The sequence below is a fragment of the Passer montanus genome, unplaced genomic scaffold (genome assembly GCF_014805655.1).
Source record: "Passer montanus isolate IOZ18808 unplaced genomic scaffold, ASM1480565v1 scaffold98, whole genome shotgun sequence".
Classification (NCBI taxonomy): Eukaryota; Metazoa; Chordata; class Aves; order Passeriformes; family Passeridae; genus Passer; species Passer montanus.
The window spans coordinates 2,108,471-2,129,509 of record NW_024375256.1 but is presented as its reverse complement, the minus strand read 5'-3'; the positions used below and the strand labels follow the sequence as shown (position 1 = coordinate 2,129,509).

General features: G+C 45.0%; 1 protein-coding gene across 1 annotated transcript in view; it reads right to left on the bottom strand.

Annotated features, from left to right (window-relative positions):
• Window positions 1-21,039, bottom strand: part of ZCCHC14 (zinc finger CCHC-type containing 14) — a 47,565-nt gene that overhangs the window by 4,437 nt on the left and 22,089 nt on the right. The window contains exons 3-12 of the mRNA XM_039696573.1: window positions 9,981-10,054; window positions 8,106-8,177; window positions 7,796-7,905; window positions 5,802-5,896; window positions 5,661-5,715; window positions 4,914-5,187; window positions 3,574-3,665; window positions 2,523-2,650; window positions 2,086-2,226; window positions 550-2,016 (exon numbers count right to left, since the gene is read on the bottom strand). Of these exons, the coding sequence (XP_039552507.1) occupies window positions 550-2,016; window positions 2,086-2,226; window positions 2,523-2,650; window positions 3,574-3,665; window positions 4,914-5,187; window positions 5,661-5,715; window positions 5,802-5,896; window positions 7,796-7,905; window positions 8,106-8,177; window positions 9,981-10,054 (2,508 nt within the window). The remainder of the gene's footprint in view (window positions 1-549; window positions 2,017-2,085; window positions 2,227-2,522; window positions 2,651-3,573; window positions 3,666-4,913; window positions 5,188-5,660; window positions 5,716-5,801; window positions 5,897-7,795; window positions 7,906-8,105; window positions 8,178-9,980; window positions 10,055-21,039) is intronic.

The following is a 21,039-nucleotide window of genomic DNA, read 5'->3' as shown; positions in this document are numbered from 1 at the left end:
AGTTCTTCATTTAGGTTATTGTGTTGGGAGGAAGGGAACAGAGGTTACAGTTTCTAAATTTCCAGGGGAACTTGCAGTAATGACCATGGTTGACAATGCAGAGGCAACAACAGCAATTCTGCTGCAACCTGTCCACAGAAGCTCCCTCCCTTCCTTGATGTTTCTTCCCTCCCTAAAAAACAGTGCCAGCCCCACAGAGCACACCTGAGGCCTCACCTGGGTCCTCCTGATGGGGCTGCCTAAAATTTGCCAATAGCTCAGACCACCAACTTTTAATAACAGAATATTTTTACAAGCCAGAGATTCCAAGACACCATCAGACCCAGGGGAAGGTCTCAAGGCCACACTCTGGATTGGATCTGACTCCAAACCCAGACCAAACCATTCCAAAGTGTCACCCAAACGCAGCCATGAGCCACTTGAAGAAACATCAGCCGTGACTTGACACAAAGGAAACGATCCCAAAGAAAGGAATGAACCAGTTTGCTGCAAACATCAGCCTGAACTCTACACACAGAAAGGGCTCTGTGTGTCCCCCCCAGCCTTTACCTTGCCGATTGAAATCCATGGGTGGCTGTTTGCAGTCCTGAGCTCTGTGCCCGCTGGCCCCGCAGTTGTAACAGGAGAGGTTCCCGTTTTTTTTGTGACTTGACCCGTTGCCGTTGCCCATCATCCCCTGTGCCTGGTACACCCCGGCCGTGCCCGCCATAAAGTTCTGCATGGGGGGCACGGCGAAGGTGGACTGGCCGGCCATGACGGAGTCGGGGGCCAGGCCGCTGTTGTAGGCCGTGTGCACCACGGGGAACGTGGTGCTGCTGTTGTACTGCTGCGTGTTGATGTAGCCGTTGCTACACAGGGGGTTGAAGGGCAGGAAAGGGAAAGTAAACATGGAAGGTCCTGAAAAGGGGTGCTGGAAATAGTTGGCGTAGCTGACGGTCATGCCGCTGGAGCCGCAGTTGCCGCTGCAGCCGCAGGAGCTGCACACCATGCAGCCGGGGGGCTGCGGCGGCGGCTGCTGGTGGTGGTGGTGATGGTGGTTCTGGTTGGGGACGGGGACGCTCCCGGCCGAGCCGCCGCCGCCGCTGCTGCTACTGCTGCTGCTGCTGCTGCTGTAGAAGTTGTTGTCGGCGCCGGAGGAGAGCGTGGGGCTGGAGCTGGGCGCGGGGCAGCTGGGCAGGTTGGCCATGGTGGTGAAGGACGGGGACGGGTGGCTGCTGGAGGAGGCCGCGTTGCTGTTGGCGCAGAAGCTGCCCTGCATGGGCGCCACGGGCACGCTGCTCATGGCAGAAAAGGCAACTTTGGTGTTGGCTGTGTACAGAGCAGTCCGGGGGTTGATTATTGCAGGGGACACCGTTATTTGCATATTACTGGAGCAGGAAGTCTGTCCGGCCATGGCGGAGTCGGTGGGAAGAGACGAGGACACCAGGAGTTTGATGGGCGGACGAGCCACGTGGAAGACTGTGCTGGACGTCACCGTGGCAGCAGTGCTCGTCTCCACTATGAGTCCTGGCTGCTGGGCTGGTTTGATCACTCTGTCCAGAGTGGAAGCGTGCACGACTTTGGTGCGAGGCCCAAAGTTCATGGTGGACGTGGGGGAGCTGCTCTCGGCACCCCCCGACAGCACCTGCAGGGGCTGGTGCGGAGAGGACGCGGACATGACATCCACCACGGCGTTCCCAAAGCCCTTTTCCATCTTTATGCTGCCCCTCGAGCCAGGAGACACTTTATTCCTCTCCTCCAAAGACAAGAGGGAGTGCACGGAGGACGAGAGCAGCTTCATGTCGGCGGAGCCGCGCTCAGGTTTGTGCACGGAGCCCAGCATGCGGATGGGGGCCATGTGTGACGGGCTTGGGGACAGCATCTGCATGGGCAGCGCGTGGTGGCCGGCGGGGCCCGAGCCGGCGTCGTTCTGCACGGGCAGCACCTGGGCCGTGGGCCTGGCAGAGCTCGAGGGGAAATGGTTCAGCAGCATCACCGGCTTCTCCTTGTCCGAGGCGTCCAGGTGGAGCTCCAGGCCTGGGGAGAGAGGAGCGGTGAGGACAGCCCCGGGCGCGGCACGGGGCGCGGCCGCGGGGCTCTGCTTACGTCTCTCGTTCTCCTCGGCGCTGTCCGAGCTCTCCTCCCGTGCCTGGATCCCCATGGGGCTGGAGCTGGAGCTGGAGTACTCCGAGGAGCTGCCCTCCCGGGGCAGGGGGTGGGCTGGCTGATCCACGTCCACTCGCAGCTCTGCAGGGACAGGGGACGTGGAGGTGACACTGAGAGCGCCTCAGCAGAACACGGCCACGCTCAGCATTGACAGGGATACATCAGAGGTGGAACAGAGCAGCTGCCCATTCCCACCAGAACCACGGAAAAAATCATTTTTTATTGCCCCCAGTAATCACCAAAAATCAGACTTTTTGCTTGCTCCCTGTGAAGCCAATGGCTTTTGGAAGGTAAAGCTTGGGGAAGCAGCAGCACGGGAAGGAGGTGACCCCCGTGCAGGCAGAGCTGAGCACAGCAGTGTCCCCTGCTCCCCTTACCTGCAGCGTGGTTGCCCCGGATACTCTGGATAGGCCCCACGTGGGAAGTGGGGGGAACCCTGGCCACCCCACTGCTGGTCACTGAGGAAGGTGTGGAGGGGTTTAGGCACCGTTTCTCTGACTTCTCCCTGCAGGGTGATGGAGAGAAGCATGAAGAGACAGAAACTAAAACACAACCACAAATAAATCCATTTCTGAATGAACCCAAAGCAGACAAAGCCCATTGAACAATCCACTGCTGCTGTGCCCATTTCAAATGGAAATGCTTGGAAATCAGCAGTGCTGACCAGAACTGCCAGCAGTTAAAGTTGGACTATTTGCCATCTGATTACAACACTATACTCTTACTTGTCCAGGGTAAAACATCACCAAACCCTGACTAAACTCTAAAATTCTATCACATATTATGTCAGCACATCCCAAACCCAGAGAGAAAACAAACACAGGCCCAAGTTTTCCTTTTCCAAACAAACTCTGGAAAAACTAAGATTGCTGATAAACACTGCCAAGGAGCTCTGAAAAATGGGCACAGATTTGGATTTCTAATTGCTTTTTAAGGAACAGCAGTAGCTGCAGAATAAACACTTTCCTGTAAGTGGAGATGCAAAAACCAGAACAATCTGTTGCATCAGTGTCCCCAAAGGGCTGTCACAGCTGCCTGGGGACACAAGGGCAGCTCCTGAAGTAGCTGTGCTCCATCCACATGGACTGGAGCCAAAAAATTGTCACTTCCTAGGAAAAAAAGGCCTGACTTTGGGAGTGCATCCCCTGGGCTTGCAAACTCAACAGCTTCCATGGGAAGCCCAAAATCTCTGCAATAAATGTGACACAAGTTTAAGAAAACCTAACCACAATATGTATATTTTGTAGATTTAAAGATTTGGTATTCTTATCACAACCCTGAACATGCAGCAGTAAACCAGAAAGTGCTAAATATTGTTTTGTAATGGAGATAATAATCATCCAGGTGGGAATCATGGCAGGTTTGTGGTCTGGAAAGTAAAATTTGTGGTTTCTGACCTTAAAAGAAGTTCACCCAACCCTCACTTACTTCTCCAGCTCTAGTTGGGTCTTGAGCTTCTTCTTTGCTCCCATGGTGAGGGACTCAAACTTATTCAGATCTTCCTCAGTAAGACTCAGAAACTTGGAAAGAAAAATCATGTTTAAGTTTTATGTCCTGAAATATTCTTATTCCCATTTTTTAGTGAAGAGCAATTCCAAAAGCCAACTTTAAAACCATTTTTAAATTCAAAGAAACTCTCTACTCCAGTTTTCAATTATAGTGTAACAGGAAAGTGTGGGGGAGAGGCATGAAGGAAAGAACACCTGCAGATTTAATTTAATTAGGTGTATGCTTGTATTAACCAGTCACAATAAAGATGAAATAACTCGTGTACATATTCAAATAGAATTAAATTAAAATAGAACTTGGTGCTATCAGTGAATTTAAGGATCTTAGAAAATCACTCCAGTTTTTCCAGTGTGTCATTTACCTCAAAAATTCAATGAAAATACACACCAATAGTAAATTTAATAATAAAATACAGAGATAGGTACAGACATTTATATTATAATGTAATTAAAATGAAATCCAGTGAAGTATGCATAATAATATTTGCTTTTTTAAAATACACTGGAATATAGAGTTTTACTACTTTATTGAAGAAAAAAAACCCCAGTATATTTCCCTTCTTATAATGAAGAAAATTAAATCAGAAGCCTCTGGTAAGAGACTGAAATTAAACCCATAAAATATTCCACAAGAAGCACAAAGCTCAGCCCGAGCCCTCCCTCCACTGGAGGGCGTTCCAGGCCAAAAGACAGAGGACAAGGAATCTCCCACTGGAGCTGGGAAAATGCTCCAAAACCTTGCTTAGATAAAATCCAGCACACACAGGTGTGATTTGGGACTCTTACAATGCAAAGACATAAGAGATGATTTTTCCACAGGAATTTCTGCAGGAAACAAACCTCACTTACTCATGTTCATATTCATGCCACGAGTCTCTGAAAATCTAGCTCTTAAAATGAGGACAACCAAATATTTTGGGAGAAAAATCAACCAAGAAGCAGAAATCAAGAGAAATCAACATATTTAGTGTCTCCTGCAGACAAAGGGAAGTCCAGGGAGCCAGGCAGAGCTCCTGAGGCAGCATCCCAGCTGGATCTCCAAGCACTCCATGGGAGAAGCAGCACCTGTTGGACAGCCCCGGACACAACACAGAGTGAGAACAGCAAGAAGGTTTTCATCAACTCATTCCTGCCTTCAGAAAGTGAAAACCTCCCCAGCACATGCCAGAAACTTGTGTGATCCTCAGTGCAGATGTTCCCAGCCTGGAGAACATGGGGATAACCAAAAACCTGGCTGCTCCCCTCCATTTCCTGCCCTACCTTTTCCATGGTGAGCTGTTTGAAGACAGGGTAATACTTGTGCAAGCGCAGCTTCCTGAGCCAGTCCAGGATGCCGTTCTGCTCCTGTGTCTGAGGGGTCTGAGGGCTGGAAGACATCAGCATGGCTGGGGAGGAGCTCTCCAGCTGGGAGCGGTAGCCCAGCGAGGAGCCGGCGCCTCCGGAGTGCGAGCAGTGCGGCAGGGCCACGGGGGCTGCAGCAGAGTGCTGGACGTGGTTCTGGGAAGACTGAATTCCAGCCACCCCACAGATAGGTCTGGAAAACAGCAACAGGGTTGGGTTTAGTTGGATGAGCTGTGACAGCCAGAGATCAGCTGTTGTGGGCACAAAAATTGGGATTATGGGAAAAATGGAGCTAAGGGATGGATTTGTACCTGCCCTGCTCCACAGCTCAGTAAAACAGGGCAGTTCTGGCAAAGGGTGAAGCTGATCTTCACCTTAAACAGAATTTTCCTTCAATCATTTCCTTCAATAATCTGAAATATTATTGAATCTGAAATATTCTGCTGCCTCTCTGCAATTTAAAAAAGCTTTTGACAAAGAGGACTTTGCGTTATTAAAAAGAAGTAAAGATGTCCAAATAGAATCCCATGGAAATTTTTAATATTTCCACATGGAAGTGGCAAAAAAAGCCACAATATTGGCTCCTTGAAGGAGGTCTGGGTTTTGTTGGAGAACATGAAAATTGCCTCTTAAGAGAATGAGTTATAAACAAGATAAATATTTCACCTTCCAGATGTTCCCAGCGTAGTTCCTACTTTATACAGGGAGGGGTTGCCAGGATCTGGAAACAAGGAACAGAGTCACAAATGGCATCAGTTTATGAAATGTAGTACAGAAAAATATTTTTTAAACTTGATTTCAACTCACTTGAGCTCTGAAGTTGCTGTGAGGGAGATGAAGTGCTGAAGAACTTCCTGACGTGGTCATTTTTCACCACGTGGGAAGGGAACGGGGCCAGGTACCTGCAGCAAACAAAACCCCTGCTCTGTTAGAGCCTCCCAAATCCATCAGGACTGCACTCTGGACAACACACTTGGAAATCAGATTGGAAATTTAAAAGCTGAAACACACCATGCGATTCTGAATTCTGGAAATTTATGGATGTTCTTATTTTTAATACCAAACCCTGCTACCCCGGGTTGTTTTCACTCTGGTGAGTGTTTCAGCAAAGATCCCTCATTCAGCAACCCTGAACATTTCTGAGGCAGAAAATGTTCAAATGTAAACTTGAAAATTGCCTTTCAAATGCAGGAACCTGAGGAATATAAAATAGAGATGGATCTGTTATTGAATTTCCTCCTCTTGGAGATAAACAGCAGATGCGGAGTCTGGCAGTTTAGGGGAAAACTTCTGTCACGTTTTCCCTGTGCCTCTTTTAAGGGAAAAGAGCCCTTTTAGCAGCATTCCAGTGCCACCAGGGGGCTGTGGGACAAGGGATGGAGGGACTGGACAAGGAGGGACAGCTTTGAGCTGGAGGAGGATGGATTTAGATAGAATATTTGGGAGAAATCCTTCCCTGGGAGGGTGGGGGGGCACAGGGTGCCCAGAGCAGCTGTGGCTGCCCCTGCATCCCTGGCAGTGCCCAGGCCAGGCTGGACATTGGGACTTGGAGCAGCCTGGGATGGTGGAAGGTGTCCCTGCCATGGCAGGGATGAGCTTTGAGGTCCCTTCCAACCCAAACCATCCCAGAATTCCACAAAAAAATGCCAATTTCCCAAAGCTTTGCACCTCACACACCCAGAGGTGTTTCCCAGCTGGAAAGCCCAGAGTTCAGTGCTGAATTTCACAGCTGAGCAGCACCTTGGAGCTGAGCTCTGGCAGTGCACTTGCTGCTCCATTAACCCAGATTTGGAGAGGCTGCTGCTCCCTGCAGCCTCCCAAGCTCTCCTTGGAGCACAGCAAGGCAATGGGAATGCTGCCTGCCATGAAAAATAATCCAGGCATGCACCTGCTGGCTGCTGCCTATGGAAAACCAACATCCACCATGGCTTAGGGGAAAAAAAATGGAAAGGAGAAGCTCTAATAAATTTAATTAATATTTTAAAGTGTCATTTAATTTTATAATAATAACATATTAGGATCAGAATAATATTAATATTACAATAATCTCGTTTTGTGTAGATGAAGACAGTAGCAGCTGAAAGGGATTTAAGTCACTCCAATTTTCCTAGGAAAATCACATTTAGAAAGACAAACCTGATGTGATCTGCTACAGATTATGATACTTAAAATACTGGTTTGTATTAAATAATGGCCAGATGATTTGTGATAATTTGAGGAGGTACAAGATAAGGCTTCAAAACACTTCTTAGCTGTTAATAGCTTCCAAAAATGTAATCTTTTAATAACAGCTAAATACATACCTAACTTTTAAAAATTAAAGTAAAATAAACACCAAGATAACCCAAAACAACTGAGAGAATCAAAATTCTGAGAAAGGAGAAAAAAAATCCCCAAAACCCATTCCTCAATACAGATGGGTGAATATTCAGGCTTCTCTTTTTTCCTGAGTTTTGAGTGGTTGTTTTAAACAATTCTGGTTATTTTTGAGTCCAAAACAAACATTTTCAAAGCCAGTGATCCTCTATTTGTTCTTCACAAGGAATGAGGAAATATCAATTCTCCAGGAAGCTTAATACACAATATTATTACCATCTGTATTTCTGAAGAAAGAATTCCTGAAAAATTGTTATGGACTGGAATTAATGGAACATCCAGGGAAAAAAGCTTAGGATCAGACTCTAATTTCTTTGAAGTAATTTAGAATATGGAGATAATATTTCTATTTCCTTTTTTTTTTTCTTTTTCTTAGTGAAAAAAGCCCAGTGTCAAGACAAAAACCCCACAAAATGGCAGCATACCTCAGGTCTGATTCCAGGTCCATGTGGTTCCGTTCCAGGTAAAATGAATCTGGACCAGCTAAGCAGGGAATGAATTTCTCCAAGTTTTCTTCTGGATACAGCTGAGACAGCTAAAGGGGGAGGATAGGACAAAATAAAAGTGAAAAGTCTTATTTCTGTGAGATTCAAGCCACTGCAACTTATAAATCAAATATTTTATGAAATTCAATCTGAATTATCTTGGCACGTTTTGAGAAGTATCATTGAACGAAATTAGAGAGAGGGACAAAATATTTTTTCCTTTTCAAAGTGTTTTTCTTGTTGTCTTTACCTTTGAAATAAATTCAGTCACTTCAGCAGAAGATTTGGTTACCAACGTCACTGAAGAATCAGACCACAGGACCTTGGGGAAGAGCAAGAAGGGTTTACTTTAGTAATTAATTTAATTTGGTTCCTCAAAATTCAGTAATTGGTATCAACTGTCCCTCACAGATGTTGTGATGGGTGACATCAAGAAGGAAATAATTTTTTTTTGTGCACAAGGACAAAATTGCTGCCCAATTCTTGCTGTTTTTACATTTATCAACTCCTCTGGATGTTCAGAAGAGCCCCTCAGAGTTTACACAGCCCTTACACACTGCAGACATCCAGAGTTAAGCAAGCAACCACAGAGTAATGGAATTTTTTCCCCTCATTATTGTTAAAGAAAACAGCTGGTTTGTAGGATCTGCTTTCCAACAGGAACAGCTCCCCCACACAAGGCTGCCTATTGCTAATTAATCAACTCCATATGCCACAGAAATTGGGAATGGCAGCAAAAATCAGGCAAAACCTTCCCAGTGAAACCTGCAGCTCCTGCTCCAGACTCCATCTTGTCCCTGCTCTAAAAAAAGGGAATATTCACTATCTCTTCCTACACAAACAAGTCACAACATCCTTGGATGTTGAAGCATTTATTGCTTGGGAGATGAAGTTTAACTGAGCCAAAAATCAAGATTTCTTGGCTTGAGGAAAATCAGCCTGAGACAGGCCAGGGGTGAATCCCTATGGATCAAAAATATCCATTGGAGCATCTGGGAGGCAGCTGATCCATAGGGGAAGGAGCTGGGTGGGAGTTTGGGGATCACAGAGCAGCCTCTCACATGACATTCGTTTCAATGACAACTCCAAACATACACAAAGTTTTTCCAGCCATCCAAAAGCTGCCAAAACGAGTGGGGAGAGGAGAGGATTTCAAAATATATTACATAAGGGAGGAATTTCCTCTCAGCAGAGCTGTTACACAAAAAAAAAGGGGGGAGAAAGAAAAGAAGACAGAAAAACTTGAGCAGTTTTACCAAGTTTGTGGGTTGGTTTTTTTTAAAAGTTTGTGGTAAATAAGTATTTTTTTAAATTCACACGGAATTTCAGAAAGTACAGGAAATAATTCTCTTTTTTTCTAGTTCTGTAATAACTCAACAATTGTCATGACTTCTGTTTTAACTTGAATTTTCAATACTTATAAAACAATAACATGAACTGTAAATGGGGGAAACAATAGCACTGCAAACACTAAACTGCTCCATCCATTGACCTGCTATTCCCAAGCTCCTGAACAGAACAAAACCATTCCATAATTGGGTTTTTAACCCAGCAAACAGCAATTTATCAACTCAGCTAAGTCTCTGTTCTTCCTTCAGTTCAAGCTGTTGAGGCAAACACTGGGTACAGTAATTTCTGTTATTTATAGAAAAATTTGTAATAGGAAAAGAAGTTTCACGAGATCTTAATTGGAGTGGAGACAACTGCAGGCTTCATACAGAGCTTGAAAAGCCCTTGGAAAAATCCTGTCTGTGATGGATGACATTTGGAACAATTGGGGATTCAGGAAATTTGGGACATTTTCCATGAATCCAGTCCTGCAGAGGTTGCAGAATGCTGCCAAAATCCCAACAGATGCTGAGGAGTTTTAAGGAATAACTTGGTGAAAGTTGTGGGTAATTGGGATTCTCTTGCCTGGCTCCTTTTAGGTTCTCCTTTTCTCACCCCCCACTTTGTCTCATCAAAAAAACCAAAGCTGTTTTCTGGGCTGTGCATCCCAAATTTTGGAATACTTCACTCCAGCTGGGAGAAAAGCAGTTTTTCATCTGCTAAGCAGCACCCACTTCATCGGGTGCCATTGCCCCAGGGGATGAATTCATCCCCTGAATGATGAACCCAAACTTACCTCAAAGGAATACTCAACATTTCTTTCATTCTTCTTGTGTGCCAGCCCCTTTAATTCCACTTTTTCGACACTCACTAGGGAAAAACAAAGAGAGAAGACAAATGAGGAGGATGTTCCTAAATACAGGCAGAAGTGATGATTTTTGGGAAGTGCCAGGCCTTGCTCTGAGAGCATCCCATGACCTGTGGAGGTGCTCCAGGTGCCCAGTTCCAACATCCTCCCTCAGGAATGTTGGTACCACCACTTCATGCTATTTTCCAGCCTTGGGAAAGCTTCATTCCAAGCAGTTTCAACACAAATAATCCACTCCAAGCAAAGTTTTTATCACCCAACTCATCTCTGTAATAACACACTACACACACACGGAATTATCTTAATAACATCAAGGAATAAACAGCATCCCTTCCAGGGAAAGTGGGATGAGGAAGAACTCTCCATGTTTTCAGGGCCTGGTTTTACCAGTTCAGTGTGGTTTCACAGCTCTGTTCACATCCTGACTCCTCCCTTCCTGCACTTTCACAGAAAACTTCAGCCTCCACTGGAATAAGGTGTAAGTAAAACCAGGATTTGAGTGTGCAAAGGATGCAATGGCAGGCCAGGTCATCTTACACATCAGGTATTTGGTGTGCTGAGTTCTTGGAGACTCCCACTTCCCAAGACACCCAGATCAGGAATTCACCACGAAAAGCCTTTATTTCATCAACTTTCTATTCTCTTATAAATTCCTCCTGCCTCCTGACTGCACACATGGGGATACACACATGGATTTTTTCTTACAAAAAGCCAATTTACATTGGCTTAAAACTCCAAAAGCAGAATTATCCCAACCCAGAGTCACTAAAATTTCACCTGTGAGTGCCAGGAGCCTGAAGGAACACATGCTATGCATGGTGTGTTTTCACTGAGCAGTCCTAACAAGGACAGCCCAGAATTCTGTCACTTTATTTCCAGAGAATCACCATTTACAAGCTGTTATTCTGTTTTCAGGACTATTTATTATTAACTTTTTCTTATCAGTAAGACTCAAACCAATGTTTATCCATGGAATTTCCTCCTGAGTGCCCAACAAAGCACTGCAGTGAAGTTACAGCAGCACCATTGCAACAGGGACGTGGCTTTTGTCACCTCCCCTGCCTGTCCCCAGGGAGGCTCCACCCAAAGCCCCTCTGGAGCTTCAGTTCCCTCTGTTTCCCAACAGTTGTGGCCTGAAGGTTTCGCTGTGGCCTTTTCAATCTTTTTTATTGTGTCCTCAGAGAATCCCAGAATGGTTTGGGTGGGAAAGGACCTCAAAGCCCATTCAGTTCCAACCCTGACACCTTCCACCATCCCAGGCTGCTCCAAACCCCATCCAGCCTGGCCTTGGGCACTGCCAGGGATCCAGGGGCAGCCACAGCTGCTCTGGGCACCTGTGCCAGGGCTCACCTTCCCACAGGGAACAATTCCTTCCCAAAATCCTTCTAAACCCCCTCTCTGGCAGTGGGAGCCATTCCCTGTGTCCCGTCCCTCCATCCTTGTCCCCAGTCCCTCTGCAGCTCTCCTGGAGCCCCTTTGAGCTCTCCCTGGAGCTTCTCCTCTCCAGCTGAGCATCCCCAGCTCTCCCAGCCTGGCTCCAGCCAGGAGCAGCCCCGTGGCCTCCTCTGGACTCATTCCAGCATTCCTGACAAAGGCAATCCCAAAGCTGGACTCGGCTCTGCACGTGGGGTCTCAGGGGGGACCAGCAGGTTCTGCTCCAGAGCAGGTCTTGCTCATTTACAAATGTTGCCACCTGGGTCTTGGCTGCTTAAAAATCTCTTATTTGAGTCTTGTTTGCAGTGAAAATTTTGAAAGCCCCCACATTCAGCCCTACAGATGTTTGTGCCTGTCTTTACATGGAGAAAATGAATATTCCTGTTCTGATCCTCACAACTGTTCCTCCTCCATGTAATTCCCAGTTACAATTACATCAATCCCTGGGCTTAGGAATAATGTCAATTCATTACTTACTGCTTTCTCCTGCACATTCTGCTTTTTGGAGAGGTTTGTTCCTTTCAAAAGATTTCACTGGGTTCCTCTCACGCTTCTGAAATGATTTTGTGCCACATGCTGAGCACCACAGGGATAAAACTGCTCACCAGACATTGCTGAGCCATCCAGACAATATTCAGTGGCATGAAGGATTGAATATGAAGATTTGAAAAGGTTAATTAAAAAAAAATCTACCTCAGTACATTTATTTCAGAGAATTCAGGGCCCCCTGAGTTGTGATCACAGCTAAAATACACCGAATATTGATTGGAATTGTGAGCACTACAGGATTATAATGAGAAAGAATGTGTAAAATGGATATTGAGAGGGGGAATGTGGTGAAGCAGCTGAAAGATGAGCAAATAACTTGCAGAAATCCTGGTGTCAAGTGCTGCAACATCTGGTTTTGAAAAACACAGCCAGCGTTACGCAACATTTGTTGTTTATAGCAAACCCAGCATCACTTTTCTGCTCTTATCGTTTGGCATTTCCAAAGGATTCAAACCCCATCTCTTCCAGACATTCATTTTTCATCTCCAGCAATTCCAGCAGAATTGGATTAGCCAGAGACACAAACCCAAGCTATTCCTGTTTTACTCTGCGGGTTAATACCAAACCTTAAATCAGCCCTGGATTTCGTGGTGCTGACAGTGCCACAACCTCTTCCTGCTCAACGTCTGGGCTCAACTTACCCAGTGAGTAAAATCCACTGCAGTGAATTCATCCATGCAAAAGGACTGCAATTAGAAAAATGGATTTTAGGTAAAGATTTCTGCACTGATCTTGTAAGATGAGCTCTGTTCTAGAGCAGGAAATGCACTTCATGTCCTGGAGACAACCAACTAGATAATTCCTAATATCACACAAAGAGCTCCAGGAATTTTTTCCCAGATACCTAAAATACCATGAAAAACATCACCTGCCTAAAGAAATCTTGTTTAATTTATCAAGCTGTATGTTTGTGTTCTGTGGCCTCTCACCTACTCTGAGTGTTGTTTAACTTCTGCTTGGTTTTATTGAAATAACCTTCCTAAACCTACCCTGAAGCTCAAATTTATTCAATCAGTGCTACAGAACTCCAGAAGAAAAAGTGCCATCCACCAAGTACAAAGGGAAGAAAAAAAAAGACTTTTATTTACTGTTATTTACTGCTTTTACTCTCAAAAGCTCAAAGAGCTGACTCTACTCAGTATCCCAAGAAATGAGTGCAGGAGCAGAAAACCCTTTGTACAGAATTAAGGACACATGATACTGATGGCTTTTCAGGATGCTGAATTCAGCAAAACTCCAACTTCCCAACCCAGGGGGCACAAAAAGTTAAAGTTCCTAATTCAGGAGATTCCCAGAGTTTATTTGCACTGTCAAAGGGGCACACGAGGCTTTTTGCTGTGAAGATTTATCCAGAAATATCTGGGAAATTCCAGCAGGTAAGGGGAACAGCTGGATGAGATCCCCAGGAGAGGGGGAGAGGAAAAGAAGCCCAGGGCTGCAGGAGAAGCTCCAGCAGGGCTGTGGCACCCTCAGCGCTCCCAAGACCTTCTGGCATCCTCCCTTAAGGGGTTTTTTAAAATTATTACCATTTGCTGCTTTCTTTAAACACAAGAGAAGCATTTTCCATGTCGTTTTGGAGTACATTTCATTGTATGCAGCATGGAAGGCTGAGTGTGGAATGCTCCAGCACTGAGGCACAGCCAGGAGCCACAGCCAGGACAGCAGGGACGTCACCTCGTCTGCTTCTCCAGCCCTGCCTCCCAGCAGCCAGGGAAAACACAGCCTGCAGACATTTTATGAGCTCTGCTTTCCTATTCTTCCTATTTCCTGGGTTTTTCCCCCTGTTTTTTCCCTATTTCCCATTTTCATATTTCTTATTTTCTGTTTTCCAGCCAGATTTTCACTCTTTTGGCTGCTATTGGAGCATTTCTCATCTGCTCACTTCAGTGAAGGGACACACAGTTCCCTCCCTCTGCTCACACCAGGTGTTAAATCCTCTGGATTTCTGGCCTCCCCCTCCAAAAAAGCAGGAGCTTGGATCTCCTCCTCTTCCCAAAATGTCAGCAGCTCCACAAAGCAAAAGGCCAATTCCAACCCTTCAGGATTTGCCATTCCTGGCTGGTAAAGGTCAGGGTAAAACCTGCCCTGGATGTGGGCAAGGGCAGAACAGACATTTTGGGAAGCCACATCAATCAGGTATTGATCTTTTTATAATTCCCTCTTTACAGCTTCTGGATCCATCCTAATAAAAGGATTAAACAGATCAGTGCTTCAATCCAAACTGAGAATTTTGTGCTCCTCCTGAAAAAGTCAAGTAATTCAAGATAAATCAGGAGTGTTGATTGTGGCCCAGCCCTTTTCCATAAAATCCAATATTTCACCACTCCATACCCAGAGGATTTCTTTTGATGAAATCCCTGGATGCAGGATCAGTTTGGGTGGGATGTAGCACTGAAATGCCACCCTCCAGATGGCAAAATCTGAGTCTCCTGAAACTGGCTTGAACATTTTGCTTTGTGGTACTTGACCAAAAACAGCAGAAAGGCTGCAAGTCATTTTTAAGCTGGTAAAAAAACCCAAACCTAAGTAAAATCCTTTCTATAGGAGGCCATAGTCGTAAGTGAGGCCTCTGGACTAAAAGATTTATTAGATTTTCATTCATGGAAAGAGGCATCAAACACCACGACAAGCAACTGAGTTTGTGCTGAAAAAGTGGAACAAAAGGGACCTCATAAAATCCTTTCCACATCCCTGTTTACACAGAAGTGGGCAGAAATGCAGCACCACCACTTTCACAAGGCATCATCTCCTCTTTGTGCTGAAGAAATGCTTCCAAAGCAGCATTACCCAATTCCTGCTGCCCAGCAGATGCCAAAATCTGGGAACAAATCCCACAGAGGCTCCCCACAAACCCAGCAGGATTTATATTCCCACATACACAGGCAGGAGGGAAGGAAAACAGAGAAAATAATTCATTTGCTCCATGCAAAGCACATTCATAGCAACCAAAGACCAGAAATTAAAGGGTTTGTGGGGGTTTTGTTTGGGTTTTTTGACTGCTTACAAGTATCAGCTTAAGACAGGGGTTTTTTGGCTGTTTTACAGAAAACTTGCTGCTTTCACTTTTTAAATCTTTCTAAAGCTTTTTATCCAGGCTATGATAAAAATTCAGGATACCCTCCTGTTCTTCTGCACAAACACACAACAAGGACTAAGTTTTCTCATCTCTAAATTTGATTTCCCTGTCTCCTACTTCTCAAAACTTCAATTACTCCTTTACTGGAATAATGGAGGCCTGAGGAAAACCTGCAGAATCAAATAATAGGGTTTGAGTCTGTAGGATGAGAACTGAGATCTAAACACGATCAGCATCTTTAGGGTGCCAAGAGCTTGGTGTTGGTGCTGTCCCAGGATCATTTTGGTTGGAAAAGAGCTCCAAGGCCAGCAAACCCAAGGTGTGACAGATCCCACCCTGCCACCAGCCCAGAGTGCCACATCCAGTGATTCCCTGGACACTCCCAGGGATGGAACTGTCCCAGGAGCTCAGGTCAGACTCATGTTTATTTACTAAAACTCCTTTAACAAACCACAGAATGACAATATTATCTCCTAACAGATATTAGAAGATTCTAATAGATCTTCTAATATTATCTTCTAATTATCTGATCTATCACTAAAGGCAAGAAAGAGCTGGCCCTGCTGAGGTGATTTCAGAGAAAGATTTCCCTGGAAGAGCATCCCAAAACTTCACTTCCAACTTCCAGCCCTGCACCCAGCAGGCTCTGAACCCTCAGTATCTGGGGAGGATGGCACTGAAAGCATTCCACTTGAACTCTGCTCTGTTCCAGAGCCAGCAAAAACACACCTTGGCGTGTTCCATGACACATTAACTGCTGCACAAACCTGCCCAGAGATCTCTGATCTGCATCAGCCGATGGGCCAGAGTCCAGAGCAGGAGGACAGGAGGTGCTCTGTGCTGAGGGAGGGCTGCAGGTACAGAACTGCTGCTGGGGAGGCTAAAACCACCAAACACACCCTTACGTGGAACAATTAAAAGGCATCATGAACTTAATTGACAAGCCATGAGCTTGTCTGTGGAGATACAAGAAGGGGAAATGGTCCTACTCAACAGCTTGGAGAAGTGTTTCAAATATTGAGGGAAAACAGGCAAAAAACCAAATGTTTCTTCTTGAAAATCATCTCACTTTGCTACTTCTAGAAAAGTCAGATGTAGGAATAAAGCAATTCTCTCTAGTTCACTGCATTGAGTTGTCACGTGAAAATGACCTTTTGTTATTGTATTAGTGACATCTCAGACCTCTCCAGAAGGATAATTTATAAAGATATTAACCTGTTTTCACATCCTGCAGTGGTTATGGATGGAGAAAACACCGTGTGAAGAGGCCTAAAATTAAAATTATTGAAGTTCTACAGGAAAAGGAAGATACAATTCCAGTTGGACTCATTTGGATCCTGCTCAGCCTCATAAGAGCACCCACCATCCAGTTTTCTGCTGCTATCCCTTAAAACTAACAGGGGATGAGCAGACAACAGTTTTTCCATGGAAAAGGAAAGTGCAGCTGGGAAAAAACTTGTAAGCAAACAGAACAGTTTCACTAGTTAGCAAGAAAATCTTCTGGCTGGCTGCTCCTCAACAGGAAAACCCTGGAAATTAAAGTTTCATGGACATAATGAAAAATTTCTGTCAGCAGAGGAAAAGCTCTCAGATCTAGCATTTTCCTGTGTGAAAATTAAGGGTTATTTCAACATACAGAATATTTAAGATCCAAACCAACACATCCCTCCACCATGAGCTCAGGTGACAAATCAATGCTGCTTTAATTGAAGAGCAAGGCTGGAGCCTATGAAGTGCAATATTCCACAGGAAATAATTACACAGCTTATTTTAAAAACCAAAAGCCATGAGCTGAGTTTTGGCAGCCCAGAGAAGCAATAACAGGCTGGGATTGTATCACTCACCCCAATCAAACCAGGAGTTCTCATGTCCCTGCTATTTCCTCACTTTGCCTGATTTAAGCTGCCAACTAAGTGACCTTCTTATGTTTCTCCAAAACAGATATTTATAATTAAAAAAAGCCTATATACCTCAGCTTTTAACTGAATTCATGCATTTTTGCAGTAATCCTGAATGATCCTGTCAGCACTTCAGCCAACCACAAAAGTCAATCAACCTAAAGATGGGTTGTGCAACTTCCCTGGATTCAAAAGCTTCCCAAAACCCCAAAGTGCCTGTGCTGGAGACTGGAGAAAACTGGACAGGAAAATGTAAAATCCTGAAGAACCACTCAGCTGCTCTGAAAAAAAAAAAGGAGACATGGCTTCAAGCACTGTTTTGAAGGGTTTTCTGCCCAAATCCTTGAGGCCAGGAGCACTTTGCATCCCTGCTCCCTCCTGCCATGGCCACTGAGCATACAACTGCCTGATGAATTGTCTTTTTTATTTCTTTCTGAGGCCAGAAGAAGCTTTTGCAGAATAAAGTACCCAGAAAGGGCTGCTGGATTGGCCAGATTTGTGAAACAGCTCCTAAATTTGAGCACCAACACATGGCACTGGGCAGGTGCTGGCCTGGGAACATCCCCCAGGATCTGCTGTGAAATGTGGAATGGAGCTCTGGGTGCAGAAAGTTGTGGATAGAGCCAGAAAAGAATGCAGGAGTCTGAGATCAGGGACAACCCAGCCATATATTCCTTAATTCCAACAGCTTTAAGCAAGGACAGATGCAGCTCTTTGGGCTAGCAGGCAGAAGGAAGAGAAAAAGCAATCCTGAAGGATGGGATTTGATACCACAGCATTTTCAAGCATGATTTTAGGTAAATATGTGCAACACTGAAGGTTTTAAGGTATTCTACAACAAATTCAGAGAGATCAGTCCCAGTGAGGTTCAACTCGTGCTCAGGTTTTGTGCCTTGTGGGCTGCATGTTTCAAGTGCTCCAGAATTCCATTTGCACACTGGATTTATTGCCTAATTCCACCTGGGACTGCAGCTAATCAACTGTTTGCATCCAAGTGAGAAGTGTTAAGTTTTGAACTTCATATGCTCAGTGACTCATTTTCCTTCTCCCAGTTAGCTCAGAAACATGGAAAAGAATTCCTGCAGAAGTGAGCAAAGCCCAGACTCTGGGGTGAAGGGCAGCTCCAGGAACCATTAACATCCAGCCTTGTACAGGCAATTTAAATAAGCAGGCTGCCTGTGTTGAACTTATCTAACAAAAACATCTCTGAAATCAAGAGAAATGTTCAACTTTGGATATAAATAATTTTACTCTCCGTGTAAGCAAGATGCAGTTGTATATTTAGTCTGGTTTTATCTGATGGAGTGCTTATTTTATTTACTATTCTTAGAGCACTTTTAAACAAAATGTTGGCTTTGTTTCTCATTCTTAAAGAGGAGCTTTGCTCATCATAGAGAAATCTCCTGCTTCTCCCCAGAAAGGATTTTCTCTGGCACATAAAATTCCCTGAGCCCCTTCAAACCCAAGGTGAGCCTCACGATTAATTCTGATCTGAAAGTTGTATTCACCTACAAAATTACACATGCAAAGTCAGTTTTCCATGGAAAAACTGACAGAAAACTTTCAGGTTTTTGCTAAAGAGCACCAAATCCCAGAAATCCAGACTTCCCTAAATCCCAAATATCCCAACCCAGCTGAGCTGAAGGCTTTGAAGTTTGAGGTCTGCACGGAGCAGCCGCTTACCCTGAGCTCAGAGAGAGGATTCCAACCTCAGAAGGGAAATCAAAAACAGGCAAAAAGTGACACATTCAGGTGGCCACCACAGCTGGGGACCTGAGCTGGGGTTGCTTTGAAGTGTGGAGCAGTGTCCTAAATACCAATGGACAAATGCAGTCTCACAGCAACACCCAGTGAAATACAAAGCACCTTTGGGTGCAGCTTGAACCAACCACAAACCACCTTGGCTGGAGGTGAGAAAAAGGGCAACTGAGCTAAAGCTGTTATTACCCATCAGTTTCCCTCCACCACCCAAGATTTTACTCACTTCATGAGTGAATAAAGATTTTAAGACCACTCAGCTAATCAAAATCTTTGTTGCTCTATTCAAACACCCCACAAGAACCCAACCCCAACTGCATCTGATGAGGATTTGCCCGGCAGGATTTCAGCTTTGAGTCCCCAAGGCAGGAGCTGAGTGCTCCATATATAAATATACATTTCTCCCAGCACAGGGGTGTTTGTTGTGCAGCCTGAGGGTGCAGTTTGTAACCATATATCGGCATGGCTGGAGCCCAGAGGGAGGGGATGAGGTTGCAGCTGCTCAGCCAACGTGCCCTGGCTCGAAGGGCATCTGGTGCTAAAACACCACAGCCCCGGGATCAGATGGCTCCAAGGATTCCTGCCCCTACCCAAAGGACTTAAGGGATTCCAAGTGCAGAGAAATGCAGCATTTCAGACTCCAAGGCAGATGAAGGAAGCAGCTTGCCTGCTTTGGAAGGGCTGCTCCAGGCCAGCAGGGTTTAATGCTCCTGTAAATAAGCACGTGCTGTTTGCTGCATTTTTGAGACCAGGCTCAGCACTGGAAACTCATGACTAAGGCTGCAATAACAGGCAGGAGCAGCAAGGACAAAGTCATTTTATAGCAGCTTCAATTTTTATTTTCTAAGGAATTATAGCCTTGTTAACAACAACAAAAAAATTCTCTTAGCACGCTATGTAAAAACACCAGACTGAGGGACTCATGTGGAATAGAAAATCCTTGAGTACAGACAGTCTTGCCAAGAGCCACAAATGCATTCAAGTGCTCAGCTCAGTGAGGAACAAATATCCCTGCTCAGTCACTTCTGTGAGGTTCCCCTTTTGTGGCAATTTTCGTGTCTCTGTTCTCAGGCTTTAATATTCTTGTTCCCTTTTCTACTTTTGTACAACTCATTGTTCCTTCTTTCTGGATCCCAGACAAGATTTGACCAGTGATTCAAAGGGGCAGAAGGAAGTTCTAACTCAGCAGTTAAACTGATTCGGAGACACCACACAACTCCTGGATAACTGTAACACATCTATGAAGCAAGCACAGGAGGGAAAAGCCCAAAGCTGATTTTATGGATATTTGCCAGGGCAATGAGAATGCCCAGAAACTGAGCTAAAAAGAATGCAAAAAACACCAGACCCCATCCACTAAAAACTCCAAGCCCTGAATCTCCAGACTCACCAGTAGATCCTTTAGCAGGGCCTATAGAATTGAACAAACCCCACTTCTAGCAAAAATTCATGTTTAAAGCTCTAGGTCTCCACTTTCTTGTGCAACAGTTGGATATCCAGCAAATCCCTGAACTCCTTAATAACAGGGACAGGGAGGAATACAAACTAGGAGCTCTCCAAGCCACTAAGACCTATTTAATACCTGCTGGTTTTGCAGACAAATTCACTTATCACACTTTTCCTCAGGCCTCTTCACAAGAACTGACTGTAAACAACTCTGCTGGAATGATACACCTGGAATAATTCACCCCCAGGAGTGGAAAACACAATAGGGAGAAACTCCAAAGCCCTGTTGTGTTTTCTGCCATTTCCTTTCAGCTGGGGATATTAATGATGTAATTTTAGCAGGGCTGCCCCTCTGAGTGATGGTTAAAAATAGCACCCACACCCTCCACTGATGAAATGCATCCACTCCAAGCAGGGAAATCATGCAGCACAGCAAGCCCTCTCCTTCTTTTTTCCAGGGAGAAATAAAAGAACAAGCCAGAAAGCAAATGAAACATTAACCTTTTAGCTTAGCATTTCTGTGCACCCAAGAAAGAAAATTTACTTTAATCAAAAGCATTGTCTTGCATAATTACAGCCTGTGACTCCCCAGCTTAAGAGAACAAGAGAAAATTAAATTAGAAATGAAAATTCAAAGCACCTAAACAATGCCAAAGTTGACTATTTGTCTCCTCTAATTGTGTGGCACAAAGGAACAGATCAGATCCACAATTCCATGGGACCACGTTCAGAGGGTTTGGGGCAGTAGCACCCCTCAAACTCCTCCCAGTTCCCACTGCCTACAACCCACAAATGAGATTTCATTCTCAACTGAGTCCCCAAAAGC